Raw genomic sequence first — 12,924 nt, forward strand, 5'->3', positions numbered from 1 at the left:
CTCTTGAAGACCATGCAACATGTGAGGATTTCTATGTGGTTGGGTTAGGAGATACTGACATGGTGCTTGGAGTACAATGGCTACAATCATTGGGAGAATTCTCACTGAATGACCAATTGATGGAATTAAAATTCGAAAGTGAAGGAAAGGAAGTAGTTCTCAAAAGAAGAAATGGAGCACTTCAAGTGATCATTGCTAAAAGGATGGAAAGAGATTTTAGGAGCGGACAAGTAGCTTGGGTGGCCAATTGCTTGCCACACCAAAATAGTCATCCATGAACAAGAATGATGCTTATCATATTGATGTGCAAGCTGTTTTTGGCAAGCATAGTGTTGATGTACTTTTTATGCACATGCAAACACAAAATAAAATACCCAAAAGTATCTTATCCTCTCTTGAACAAAATCTCTCGGATGCTGAAGATTAGCTTAAGGATCACTCGAGAAGACTCCACGGTTCATGAATGTAGGGTCACTACGTGTGGATAAGTTCATTGGTTTGATGTGATTATGCTGGAATCACAAGGGGAATGCCTGAATGCTTGATTTGCTGGAACTCGATCATCGGATGTTGCTATATGGTGATGCTCTTTGTCCTAAACTAGCTTGATTTTGAAAAAATGGCAAAAGGTAACGGGCTGAGAAGGTCTATTCTAAGGCTTAGAATGTAAGAACATAGATGAATGACTATATGGAACTCTATCGAGCGAGGTCTCACCATCAACTTGAACAATTTGACACAAGCTTAGTGCAATCTTCTAAGGGGATTCCAAAGATGTTTGAATCAATTCCATCAAATATTGATCACCATTCAAGTTAATGCATAAGCAATGAGAGTAGAATGATTCGAAGTTAAGCTCATATCATTCTAGTTGACCACACAAGGCACACTTACAATTAGCAAGAGGCTAGTGGTATGGACTAAATAGATTCCACACAAATACATTCAACAACTTCTTCTATTCAATCTAATTAACATGAAAATAAATTGAGAAGTAGAACCATGAGGCTTGTTGAAATAACAAATTTCACCATAACTTCAATGAAAAGAGTATCTCATTTAAAAGTCATACCAACAATTCTTCCCCCTCCTAATCTACTTCTATTCTATCCTCTATTCTATTCTTAATTACTAATTATTGGCTACTCACCATTCTATTCACTATTGACTTTTAATCTTTACAAATGAAGAGTCTGAGCTTTTATAGAGAGCTCATTTACAATGAACGGCCAAGATTGAATCTCCATCAATGGCCAAGATTTTACAATGGAAGCCCTAATTAGGGTTTGTTACAACAAATTCTCTTGAGCCAATGAGAAAATTGCATTCAGAGAGTGTGGACCAATAGACATCAGGGGTAGGTGCCTTGGAGTTTGTGCCTTCATATATGAGCTTGAATCATTGAACTTAGATGTGTCGATGTGGACTCCATTGATTGGTGGAAGGGATGACGGGGCTGCCACCTCAATCTTCTGCCACCTCGATCTTGCACTTGTGCTTGGTCAAGGAACGTTGAGCAATATCTCTTGATACTCAACATTATTGAGTTGCTCAATGTAGTGGTGATGGGAATTATTGATATAGCTAAGTCCTTCCATCCTTGCTTGCTTACCTTGGAGTGATTGTATGATCTCTCCTTTGCCATCTTATGTTTTCTCCATGTCAATATGATAGAATGAGAACCTTGAAGATATCCCGCTCTACTGCTTGCAGCTGCTGAATATTTGAAGTTTTTCAACCTAGCAGCACTTTGAGTCTTCTTCATGCCTTCGAGGTGTTCTTGATGTTGATGAAACTTCTTGAAGGCCTCTTCCTTGTATCTTGACCTTGATGCTGAAATTCTCACCTTGAGATCCTTGTTCCGATCCTCCTTCAATCTGGCCCATTTGATCTCTTTCCTTATCTCTTGCAAAATGAACAATTGCACATCAAACACACATGATATACAACTTGATCTAATCTTTGATTTTTTGATGACTTCTTTCTAAATCTAATCAAAGGACTGACAGTAATCAATGAATTTGCTGTGTGGAAGGCAAACTTAATGTCCTAGAGCAAATTTGGGCTGTCTTAAGGTGAATTCACTGGCTGAGAAAATTTGCTTCTCTTTGGTGCTCAAATGATGAATCTCGCCTGCTCCAAAAGATTAGACCTGCATCTCCAATGATGAAATTCGACCTTATGCTGATGGAATTCACTAATGTTCTGCTGAAGTTAGCTAATTCTGCTCCCATATTCGCATTTGAAGAGAAGAGAGTGTTTGAGTTGATGGTTAGAATGAATGTTCTAGCTTTTCCTTTATAGGCGCTTAGGGTAAAGGTCATGTCTTTTGAGTATAAGGCCGACTCACTTTAAAATAACAAATCACCTTCCCCATGCTAGCCGACTTCACCTCTTGAATTTGAGGAATTTGTTTAATACACGATTTCAAAAAGTTCGCTCTATGTCCTTTGGAAGGACAGGACCTAAGTAAAGATTTTCGCTCTATGTCCTTTGGAAGGACAGGACCTAAGTAAAATTTCGCTCCATGTCCTTTGGGAGGACAGGACCTAAGTAAAGATTTTCGCTCTATGTCCTTTGGGAGGACAGTTACTAAGTAAAGATTTTCGCTCTATGTCCTCTCCAAGGACATCAATTCAACTTCGCCTTAGGATCCTTTTAAAGAATTTCACTCTATGTCCTTTGCAAGGACATGACTCAAAAACAAAATTTGCTCTGGGACCTTGATGAGGTACATCACCTTAGTCAAAATTTCGCCCTTGTACCTTAGCAAGGTACGCTCATGATGAAAATTTTCGCTCTTGCTCCTTAGGGAGGTACATGACCTTGGTGAAATTTTTGCCCTAAAACCTTGGTAAGGTACATGATTTGGAGAAATTCCTAAGCATGCAAATTTGACTGGAATATTCTTCTTGCCGCCAATTTATGTTGCACGTGGGAGCTTGTCTTTGACTCTTCAGAAATGAAATCCTTCAAGAAATTTGGAATTTCTTTCCATACTTTTGCAAAGTCTGAAGACTTTTCTTTATTGATGCCTAGAGACTCTTTTAGGTGCCTTGAATTTGGAGAAGAATTTGATTCATATGCTTGTCTTGTCAAATTTATTTCTTCCTGGCATGGCAGACTTGGATGAAGTCCAGCCAATCTTTGTTTATGCTTTAATCTTTCTTCCATGCCTTGGCATGCTTCGTGTCAATTTGTTTGCCCTTGGACTTGGAATGTTCTTGGACAATCATCCTTCAATTTGCCTTAATCTGTTTTATGCCTTGGAAAGAGTTCGGACAATCATCTCCTTGTGTTTGGTGGATTTCGAAAAGTTTGGACAGTCATGAGCCTTCTTGTCTTTGGCAGATTTGGAAATATGATCAGACAATTTGTTTTCCAATTTTCCTTGATCTTGATTTATGGCAATCTTGGAAGAATACATGCCATCCTTATGCTTGCTAAGTAAATTTCCTCTTGGCAAGGTGGAATTTACACATGCTTGGACAAGTTTCGATTTGTGTCTTATTTTATTGGACAAACCTTGGCTAATCTTTTCGTTCCAAGGCAAACTTGGATTGCCCTGTCTTCATGGATCAGATTTGGAGGTCTGATCACTAGGCTTTATTTATTCTTTCCATGTCATGTGCTTGGAAGATCATTCTTCGAGCCTTCTCTTTTTATTATCCAACTTGATTGCTTGGAAGTGTAGACAGTTTGTTTTGCTTGATTCCTCAGCGAATTTGGATAACATTCTTCCTTAATCCTGGTAGGGCAGACTTTCTTGAATCCTGGACATGAATGATTTGTTCTTGGAAGATCATTAGTCATTCCTTCTCAGGCGGACTTAGAAGACAAGAGATGTTCTTTTTTGTAGGCGAATTGGAATATGTTAAGACATATTACTTTGTCTTTGTGCTCATCAAACTTCCAATCTGCTATCTTTTAATTCGCTGTCTATGATGAACTTGGATGAGTCTTGGACATGTCAAACTTATTGAGTGCTTCCTTCAGCTTTTTGGAATGCTTTGTTTCCTATCTCCACGCGAATTTTGTTGTCTATCCAAAGTCTAATAATCTGATCAGGTTCTATCATGTTTGGAAGCTGCTTACTTTGCTCATCCTTGGCGAATTCTGGACATAGGCTTATGCTCCAACTTTGGCGAACTTGGATGACGTCTTGACATGTTCATTGCCAACTTGGAAGGCGGATTTGGATGAGAATTTGAACATGTTTAGGCAGACTTGGCAAAAGACTTTGCCATGTGCTCATGCTTTGTTGCCTTGGACGAACTTTGGACAATCACCTTCCAACTTTCTTGACCTCGTCCGTGCCTTAGTTTATTTTCAACTTAATTTTGCTTGCTTGACCTCGTGTAGGAGTTTGACTAACTCGAGCCAAGAGCTAATTAACCAATGGTAGGAGTTTACCATGTGTCTGACAATTTTACTTGCCTAGGCGGACTTTGATCATGCTTGGAAGGATTTCATCTTCTCCTTGTCACGCCAACTTGGAAGACTCAATGCCAAGGCGGACTTGGAAGATTGTCAGACATGTTCAAGGTGGACTTGGATAGTTCTTAGACATGGCGAACTGGACAAAGGCTTTGTCAATTTGTGTTTGCTCTTTGTCATGACCTTCTTCATATTTTCCTTAGGTTGGGTGAAGTTTCAAAACCTCTTGCCAACCTTAATTTGTCTTCATCATGGCAGATTTGGAAGAAGTTTGATCGCCATATTTTGATCAATTCCCATCATGCTTTTCTTTGTGGCTAGCGAACTTCATTGGTACTTTGCTGCCTTAACTTGCAAAACACATGAAAATTTAATACTATTTTTCAGATTTTAATTCTGATATTTAATCCTCTTTTTTGAAAATTTCACTTTCAGCCTATTAAAAGGTTAAATTTCTGCGAAAAAGCAGACTGAAAGTGAAGGAATTGATCAAGAAATTGATAAAATAAGACAGAAAGGTAAGAAAATTCAGTGAAATTCAGATTTTAGGTCCTTTTTATGACTGAAATTTACCTTCAACTCTGAAATTATGTCTTAATATCAAAAAAGCACTTAATTTCTTGATTTCTAACACTTAAAATAATTCACTTCTAGAAAATCTCTCCAAAATTCACAAATTTTGAGAGAAAACTTCTTCTCAATTGCTTTCCAACTTCTCAATTGCTTTCCAAATTCTCAACCTGAATAATGAATTGTGAAAGTGAGTTGGTTGAAAATATATAGAGTCCAGGATTTTTAAATTTAGATGTTTTATTTTTGTTTTTAAATTATTTTATTATTTTTTTTGTGCTTTTTTTTGTTTTAATCTTTCCAAAATGGAAAGTTTTATTTTATCTTTCAAATTCATCTTTATCAAGGAATCTTCTAGAACTTTCTTTTAATTTCCAGAATTCTTGAATTTATCCTGTGTTGAAATTTAATTACTTGAAAATAATAAAAAAATTTCTTTATTTTATTTTTTTTGGAAAATAATTAAAAATTTATTTCATGTGACAAATTTATTTTCCAACTTGCTTTACACTTCCATGCCTTATTTTATTTTATTTATTTATTTTCAACATGGTTTAACTTCAAGTAGGAGTTTAACTAACTCTTGTCAAGAGTTAGTTAACCATTGGTAGGTTTTGACCGTGTGTCTGACAATTTTACTTGATCATAAGGTGAGCCCGACTGAGTCATGGACAACTTTCTTATGCTCTGGGGGACATTGATCTTGCCTAAACATCTTCCATACTTGACATCCTTGGGTGAATTTGACTTATCATCTGCCATTCCATTTGTCTGACTTTGAGCCTTGACGAGCTTGTCTAAGTGTCTGCCATTTTTACTTCTCCAACTTAGGCGAAATTTTCAATGTGCCAACAGTGTTCATGCCATGTTGATACCATGCTGGTTCATCTGGAACAAAACCCTAATTAAGGTTTCCACTATGCTTTTTGCACTTGGAGACCATGTTTTTGAAATCTGAGAACATGGGCACTGATAATATGGCTGATCTTCTGGAACAAAACCCTAATTAGGGTTTGCATTTTGCTTTTTACCCTTCAAAATTTTCTAAAATATGAGAACATGGGCACTAATAATTTGGCATGAAGATCAAAACCCTAATCTCGGAAAAAAGCGAAAATTTCAAACCCTTGCTTTTTATACTTAGGAGCAAAATTTTTCGAATATGAAGACATGGGCAGGACTGATATGATCTAAAGAACAAAACCCTAATCTCAAAAAATAAAATAAAATTTGGAAACCCTACTTTTTATAGCTAGAGGCAAGATTTTCAAATTCCCACAAAATGGGTAGTAATAAAATGACTTGAGGAACAAAACCCATATGCCACTTTAAAAAAAGTAGAAAAAGCAAAAATTTCTAAAAATAGCAGGTTGTCAGAAATGACCCAAAGCAATTGTGATCCTCGTCCTTCAGACCTTCTAATCACTTTGACAACATTCATGCATGATTCTGAGCATGATTTCTTAACTTGGCTTGGGATGAATTCTCAAAAACTTAACTCATTGTAAAAAGACTGGTGATTAGTAGTTGCGACGCCAAAGCAAAACCCTAAAAAGCAAAAACAAGGGGTCCCCATTTGCAATGGGGTGATGTGTGAAAAAGGTCACAACACTACCCTCATCATCTATTGGTCAGTCATTCAAGGAAGGACATGTGTCCTATAAATTGTAATTTTATCATTGGTCAAGCATTAAATGTCATGTAATGGGTATAACAAACCCTAATTAAAGTTTCTATCTTTCAATCTTGGCCATTGATGTGAATCAATCTAAGCCACTCATTGTAAAGAGTTATCTATATAAGTCTCCATCCTCTCATTTATAAAGGTTAATAGTCAATAGTTAATAGTTCAATAACAAGTAGCAAGCAATTAGCAATTAGGAGTAAAGTAGGAGGAAAAGGCAGAAATTGTTGCCAAGCTTGTAAATAAACATCCTTTTCATTGAATTTATGGTGGAATGTGTTGTTTCTTCTACATATTGCATGGTTTTTTGTTGTATCCTCATGTTAGATGGTATTGATTAGATGGATGGAAGCTCTTGTGGACGGTTAATGGTGAAATTCGCATGTTCATACTACTAGTATTTCACTAATTGCAAAGTATCTTGTGTGGTCAACTGAACTCTTTATAAGCTTAACTTCGAATCCTACTCACCCATTGATATGCATTCCATTGATGGTGTCTATGTTGTAGGCGTTGATTTCAACATTATAAAACTACCTTAGGAGATTGCACTAGCTTTGTGGAGTTGTTCTTTGCATGGCAAAGCAAAGTCTAGTAGAGTTTCACTAAGCCATTCATAGTTCCTTACATCCTAGGAATAAATTAGCTTCCTAAATCCTCATCCTTTTTTTTTAATCTTTTTTCCAAATTAAGTAAAATTCCACGTTCCAGCAGCATTCAAACATTTAGGTTCAACGTAAGCCCCCCTTGTGATTCTAGCAAATCACATCACAATCACTGAGTCTATCCATGTATAAGGTCAAGACCTGACTATTAGAACCTTGGAGTCATCTCGTTTGTTCACATTGTTTAGCATCTGAGAGGTCTTTGTTCAAGAGAGGATAAGATACTTAGTATTTTATTATGTGTTTGAAGGTGTCATAAAAAACACATCAACACATAGAGAGGGTTTAGGACACACCCTTAGGATTGAAACCTTATTGAGGGTTCCAGAGCATTTTGAGCTTGAAACAAGTGCAAATCTGGTGATAATCACTCCTTATCGTTACCATAGGATACATAAGGAAGAGATAGAGAAGTCAATATAGGCATTGCTAGATATGGACCACATCATTTGCCTTTGTAGTAGTACTAGTGAAGAATAAGGATGGTACCATGAGGATGTGTGTTGGATATCAAACATTAAAAAAGAAAACCATCAAGAATAGGTATCCTATCCACAGGGATTGATGAATTGATAGGTGAGTTGCGTTGATTTGTATACTCAAAGGTTGTTTTGTGCTTAGGATACCATCAAATAGAACGAGGGATGAAGATGTTTAGAAGATTGCTTTCAAGTTTCAAGTGTCTCCGTGGACACTTTATTCAGAACCTTTGGCTTGACTAATACCTCTACAACCTTCCAATCAGGCATGAACAAACTATTCAGCAAGCAGTTAAGAAAGTTTGTTGAAATTTTCGTTGATGATATTTTGATATTTAGGAAAACTTAGGAGGAGCACTTGAAGCATTTCGATGAAGTCTTCACCATTTGGAGCAATACTCCATCTTTGCCAAAAAGTCAAAGTGTGAATTAGGGATTAGGGAGATTCTGTATTTGGGCCATCAGCGAACAAGGAATCTAAGTGGACTGATAGAAGATTCAAGCCATTTAGAAATGCCCCCCGCCCTAAGAATACATTGCAATTAAAAGGATTCCTAGGATTATGCAGCTATGACAAGAGGTTTGTTAAAGGATTGTCTCAGCTCATAGTATGTACCACTCATTAAGTTTACTAAGAAGGGTGCATTTAAGTGGGTAGAGGCTGGAAAAAGGTAATGTGTTTCCTGTGTTCATTGTCCCAAATTTATCACTTTCATTTGTGTTGGAATGTGATTCTTTTGGTGAAGGCATTGGAGCTGTTTTGATGCAACAACGACATCCCATTGGTTTTGAAAGTAGAAAACTAATAGAGGTAGAAAAGAAGTTTTCTATTTATGATAAAAAGATGCTAGCAATCATGCATGCCTTAGGGAAGCTTAGACAATACTTATTGTGTGGTAAGTTTGTGGTTAAGATTGCCTACAACATTCTTAAGCACTTTCTCAATCAGAAAGACCTGAATGAAAAACAACATAAGATGGTTAGCAAGCTGCAAGCATATGCTTTTGATATTTAATATGTTAAGGTTAGGCATAATGTAGTTGCCGATACATTATCTTGGAGACCCACTCAAAGACCCACTCGATGTTCTATTTTTGACATCTTTGCTGATTGGGTCACCATCATCATATCTGAATATGCCAAGAATGATTTTACTACTAAGCTATTGGGTGGAAGAGTACAAGATGAGAGGTTCAAAGTGGTGGGAGACCTGATTCTACATAAAGAGAGGATATATTTGATTCTAGAGTCAAAGATGAAGGAAAATATTTTAAGGGCCATGCATGATACTCCATTGGTTGGGCATTTGGGGTATTTTAAGACATACAAACAGATCAGGGAGAGATCCTTTTGGAAAGGAATGAAAAGACATGTTCTCAAGCACATTAAGGATTGTCCATCTTGCTAGGCTAAACAAGGTAGAACGAGTCTAGCCTACAAGTCTGCTTCAACCATTAACCATTCTTGAGAAAAAATGGGAAAGAATATCTATGGACTTTATCATTGGGTTACCCAAGATAAATGGCAAGGATTGTATCTTTGTGGTGGTGGACAAAATGACCAAGTATATACATCTTTTATGCCATATCCTCTGATTCCAAGCCTTACCAAATTGCTGATTTATTCTTCAAGCAGGTTTTCAGATTACATTGGTTACTTAAGAACATTGTTAGTCATAGGAACAACAAGTTTTTAAATCATTTTTGGCAAGAATTGTTTCGTTTGGCAGGAATAGAGCTCACCCCTAGCATGAGTTATCACCCCTAGATGGATGGTTAGATTGAAATTGTCAAAGGGTGGGTACCTAAGAAATTAGGTTTCTAAGCAACAACTTGGTTAACTGGTTACATTTGAGAGATTTTTAATAACATCTCCTACCATAAGTACATAGATATGCAACCTTTCATGGCTTTATATGGATATAGTGCTCTAACCTTTGTGGATCTTGCAACCACAAAAAATGGGATGCCTAGAGCAACAAATATGATCAGGCAGAGTCAAGAAGTATTAAAATGCCAGGCAGTAGTCAATATTGTGTGTCAATGGAGAATATCAAATTGTTTGATATACATTTATGTGAAGAATTTCAGTGCAAGGGATGGGTGGTCACAGGAATTAACCCAAATTATAAAAATGGGATCCTAACCCCCAATCCTTTCCACATGAGCCTGAGGAAAGATGAGTACGGAGTGTTGTTCATGACATTTTGAATCATGTCTGCCTTTGTTTTCAACCAATAATAATCAGTGGGATTGATGGTTGCATTTTTTTGCAAGACCTTTTTTTTCTCTTTGAACGGGGAATCTGGTTGCCCCTTCGATTCAACTTGCAAATTGGGAAAAGTTGACCCCGTAAGCTTTCATCTCTTCATTATAATTGGGGAACAAACAAAGAGGTCAGTAGAGTTTGTGAGCTCCCAAGAACGGAAAGAGAATAGAGGTATGGATGTTTTTGGTTTGCTGATGATGTGGTCATATTTTTGACACTCATCTTGAGGGAGATAACAAAGAGCTTAATTATAAAAAACAAAGAGGTCAGTAGAGTTTATGGTTTCCCAAGAGCAGAAAGAGGATAGTGTTATGCATGCTTTTGGTTTGATGATGACATAATCGTATTGTTTACATTCCTATCGAGGGAAATAACGCAAATTAAAACATATTGCTTTGGACCATCTTAGCAACAGAAACAAATCAAATGTGATTTTGCCAATATTACTTCTTGCAGAACACTGGAAATCAAGAAACTTATGAGCTCCAGAAAAGGAAAGCTGCTGTTGAACTGCATGGGATTTCCCCATCAGTAGAAACTGACCATTGATATCTAGAAAACCATACTCAATAAAATAAAAATGAAGCTCTTGAAATGGACAGACCAGTGTCTTACTTCCATAGGTATGGTTCAATTGCTGAAGTCAATAAAGCAAGTTGTTCCAATGTATCTGATGATTCTCCTCCCTCTTCCAGCCAAAATAGCCAAGGAAATTGTGGGGATTCCTAGAAAATTCACATGGAAGAATGTGAACAAATACATAAATCTATTTGGAAGGAGATCTTGGTGTTGGGAATAGTTGCCCATTCAATCAAGCCCTCACCATCAAATTTGAATGGAGTTTAATCCATGACCAGGCTACTTTTTGGAGCTTCATGACTAACTGCCGCCACTCCTTGCAACACCATAATTAGCTGCTGCAACCCCACCTTTTTTTTATTATCAATATATTTTGAATGCTTTTATAAAAAATAAATGACAGTAATGTTGAAAATTCTGCAATCTTTTTGTTAATATCATTGTCGTTATCTCTGAAAACAGCATAATCTACTCCTGTACCAAAGAAAAAAATGATTTCATCGACTTTGAAAGTCAAAATATGATTTCATTGAAAGCCATTGATTTTAGGAAGGCTGCACAGGTTCAGATATGAATCCTTGATTTTCTAAATTATTTCCCTAAGTTCATTTTGTTAAATCTCGATAAATGTGATTGATTAACTTTATGTTTGTAAATTTTGAGTTACTTGATTAGGTGGATTGCCATTATTTGTAAATGTGAGTTACTTGATTAGGTAGATTGCTGTTATGGTAACAATTTTGTATGGATCAGGTAGACAACCTGAAGACAAAAGTTCTAGAGGCGAAGTTAGAACACTTCCTTTCAGAACTCCAGGCCGAAGCCAGACAACAAAGTCCAGCTTTTGTGGAGACAGACAAATCTTCTGAAAATATGCTCGATTCTGCAGGCTCCAAACAACCAACGGAATATTCAAAAAAGGTAATGTCTAAGCTAAAACATTAAAATATGATATATCTAATTGGTTTAGTTATGAAGAAAGGAAGAAAAGGAATTATTATTTCTACAAATGATCATTGTCTGGGAAGGAAATGAGGTCAAGAGAGTGGTAAAAGACATTTGTGACACATTGAATATTATTTCTTTCTCAAAGTTATGATATTGTCTAGAAGAATAATACTTGATCTTATAAGTACAAGGCTGCTTTCTGTTTCATATAACTTGTATTAGTGTAGTGGGGATAGAATCAAGTTTCATACAGTGTGGTTTAGGCTTCGCTATTACTTTCTCTCACTTTCTTGTCTTATCACTATAGTCCAATTTTGCAATTATTAAGTTTTATTATACCAGACAAAATATGGATCTTTATCAATTTGTGTAATGAGATTGAGTGTGTAAAATGTAAATATTCACTTGTAAATTATGGTTATACTTAATATGATGAAATTTGTCTGGCAAGTGGTGCCTATTTGACTAAGTATCACATTTTTGATCAGATCTTGTCACCATGCAAATAAATTTTCATAGTCAATTTATCATGTCTCGTTGCATTTGGGTAATATAACTTGTTACAGATGCTATGTATGAGCAAAGTTTAAAACTTGTATACTGCAAGACATTTTTGATGGTTCATTAAGGGAAATTTGATTGCTGCAAGATTTTTGTAAACAAAAATGCTTCTTATGAGGAATGCTACCAATAATTTTATATCTGTGATTTTTTCTCATTTTATATTTTTTGCCTCGAGGAGGCAATTTAAGGTATGCCATTTTTATCTCTGTTAGGAACATGCTCATTAGCCTTTTGTAGAAACTCATTTGGGGAAAAGGTGATTGGTTTCATAGATTTTCTAGTCCAGCCTCAACCATTCTTTTGTTCATGGGTTTATTTGATGTTATCATCTTGCCATTCTTAACCTATTCACAATCATAGCATGTTTTTTGTCTGATGTTGGTCAATAACTCTTAGGATTTGCAGTCTAATTACTCTTGTAATGTGATTTTTTTATCTCAAGGATTCTACTGGTTATTCTTCATAGACTTTTTTGTTTTCTGTATCTGTCTTGTGTGACACTGGTCAGTAACTCTTAGGATGCACTGTCTGATTACTGTTGTCAGATGATTTATGTGTTTGCAGGATTCTATCGGCGAGTTTGCGAAAACAGTTACTGCTTATCGTATAATTTTTCCCAATTCAGAGAAGCGACTTACTGAAGTTGCAATAGACCTTTTCAACAAGTATCAATTTGTTACCTGCTACTTCTATTCATTTATTTGTTAGTGAATTTGTATTTCATATCTAT

At 36.2% G+C, this 12,924-nt stretch overlaps 1 protein-coding gene across 2 annotated transcripts in view; it reads left to right on the forward strand.

Annotated features, from left to right (window-relative positions):
• The window catches only part of LOC131073022 (vacuolar protein sorting-associated protein 51 homolog), a 184,207-nt gene that overhangs the window by 67,396 nt on the left and 103,887 nt on the right, over positions 1 to 12,924 (forward strand). For both annotated transcript variants that reach the window (XM_058009362.2, XM_058009363.2), the window contains exons 8-9: positions 11,436 to 11,603; positions 12,759 to 12,859. In XM_058009362.2, the coding sequence (XP_057865345.2) occupies positions 11,436 to 11,603; positions 12,759 to 12,859 (269 nt within the window). The remainder of the gene's footprint in view (positions 1 to 11,435; positions 11,604 to 12,758; positions 12,860 to 12,924) is intronic.

Source organism: Cryptomeria japonica, chromosome 6 (assembly GCF_030272615.1).
Source record: "Cryptomeria japonica chromosome 6, Sugi_1.0, whole genome shotgun sequence".
In the NCBI taxonomy this organism is placed as follows: domain Eukaryota; kingdom Viridiplantae; phylum Streptophyta; class Pinopsida; order Cupressales; family Cupressaceae; genus Cryptomeria; species Cryptomeria japonica.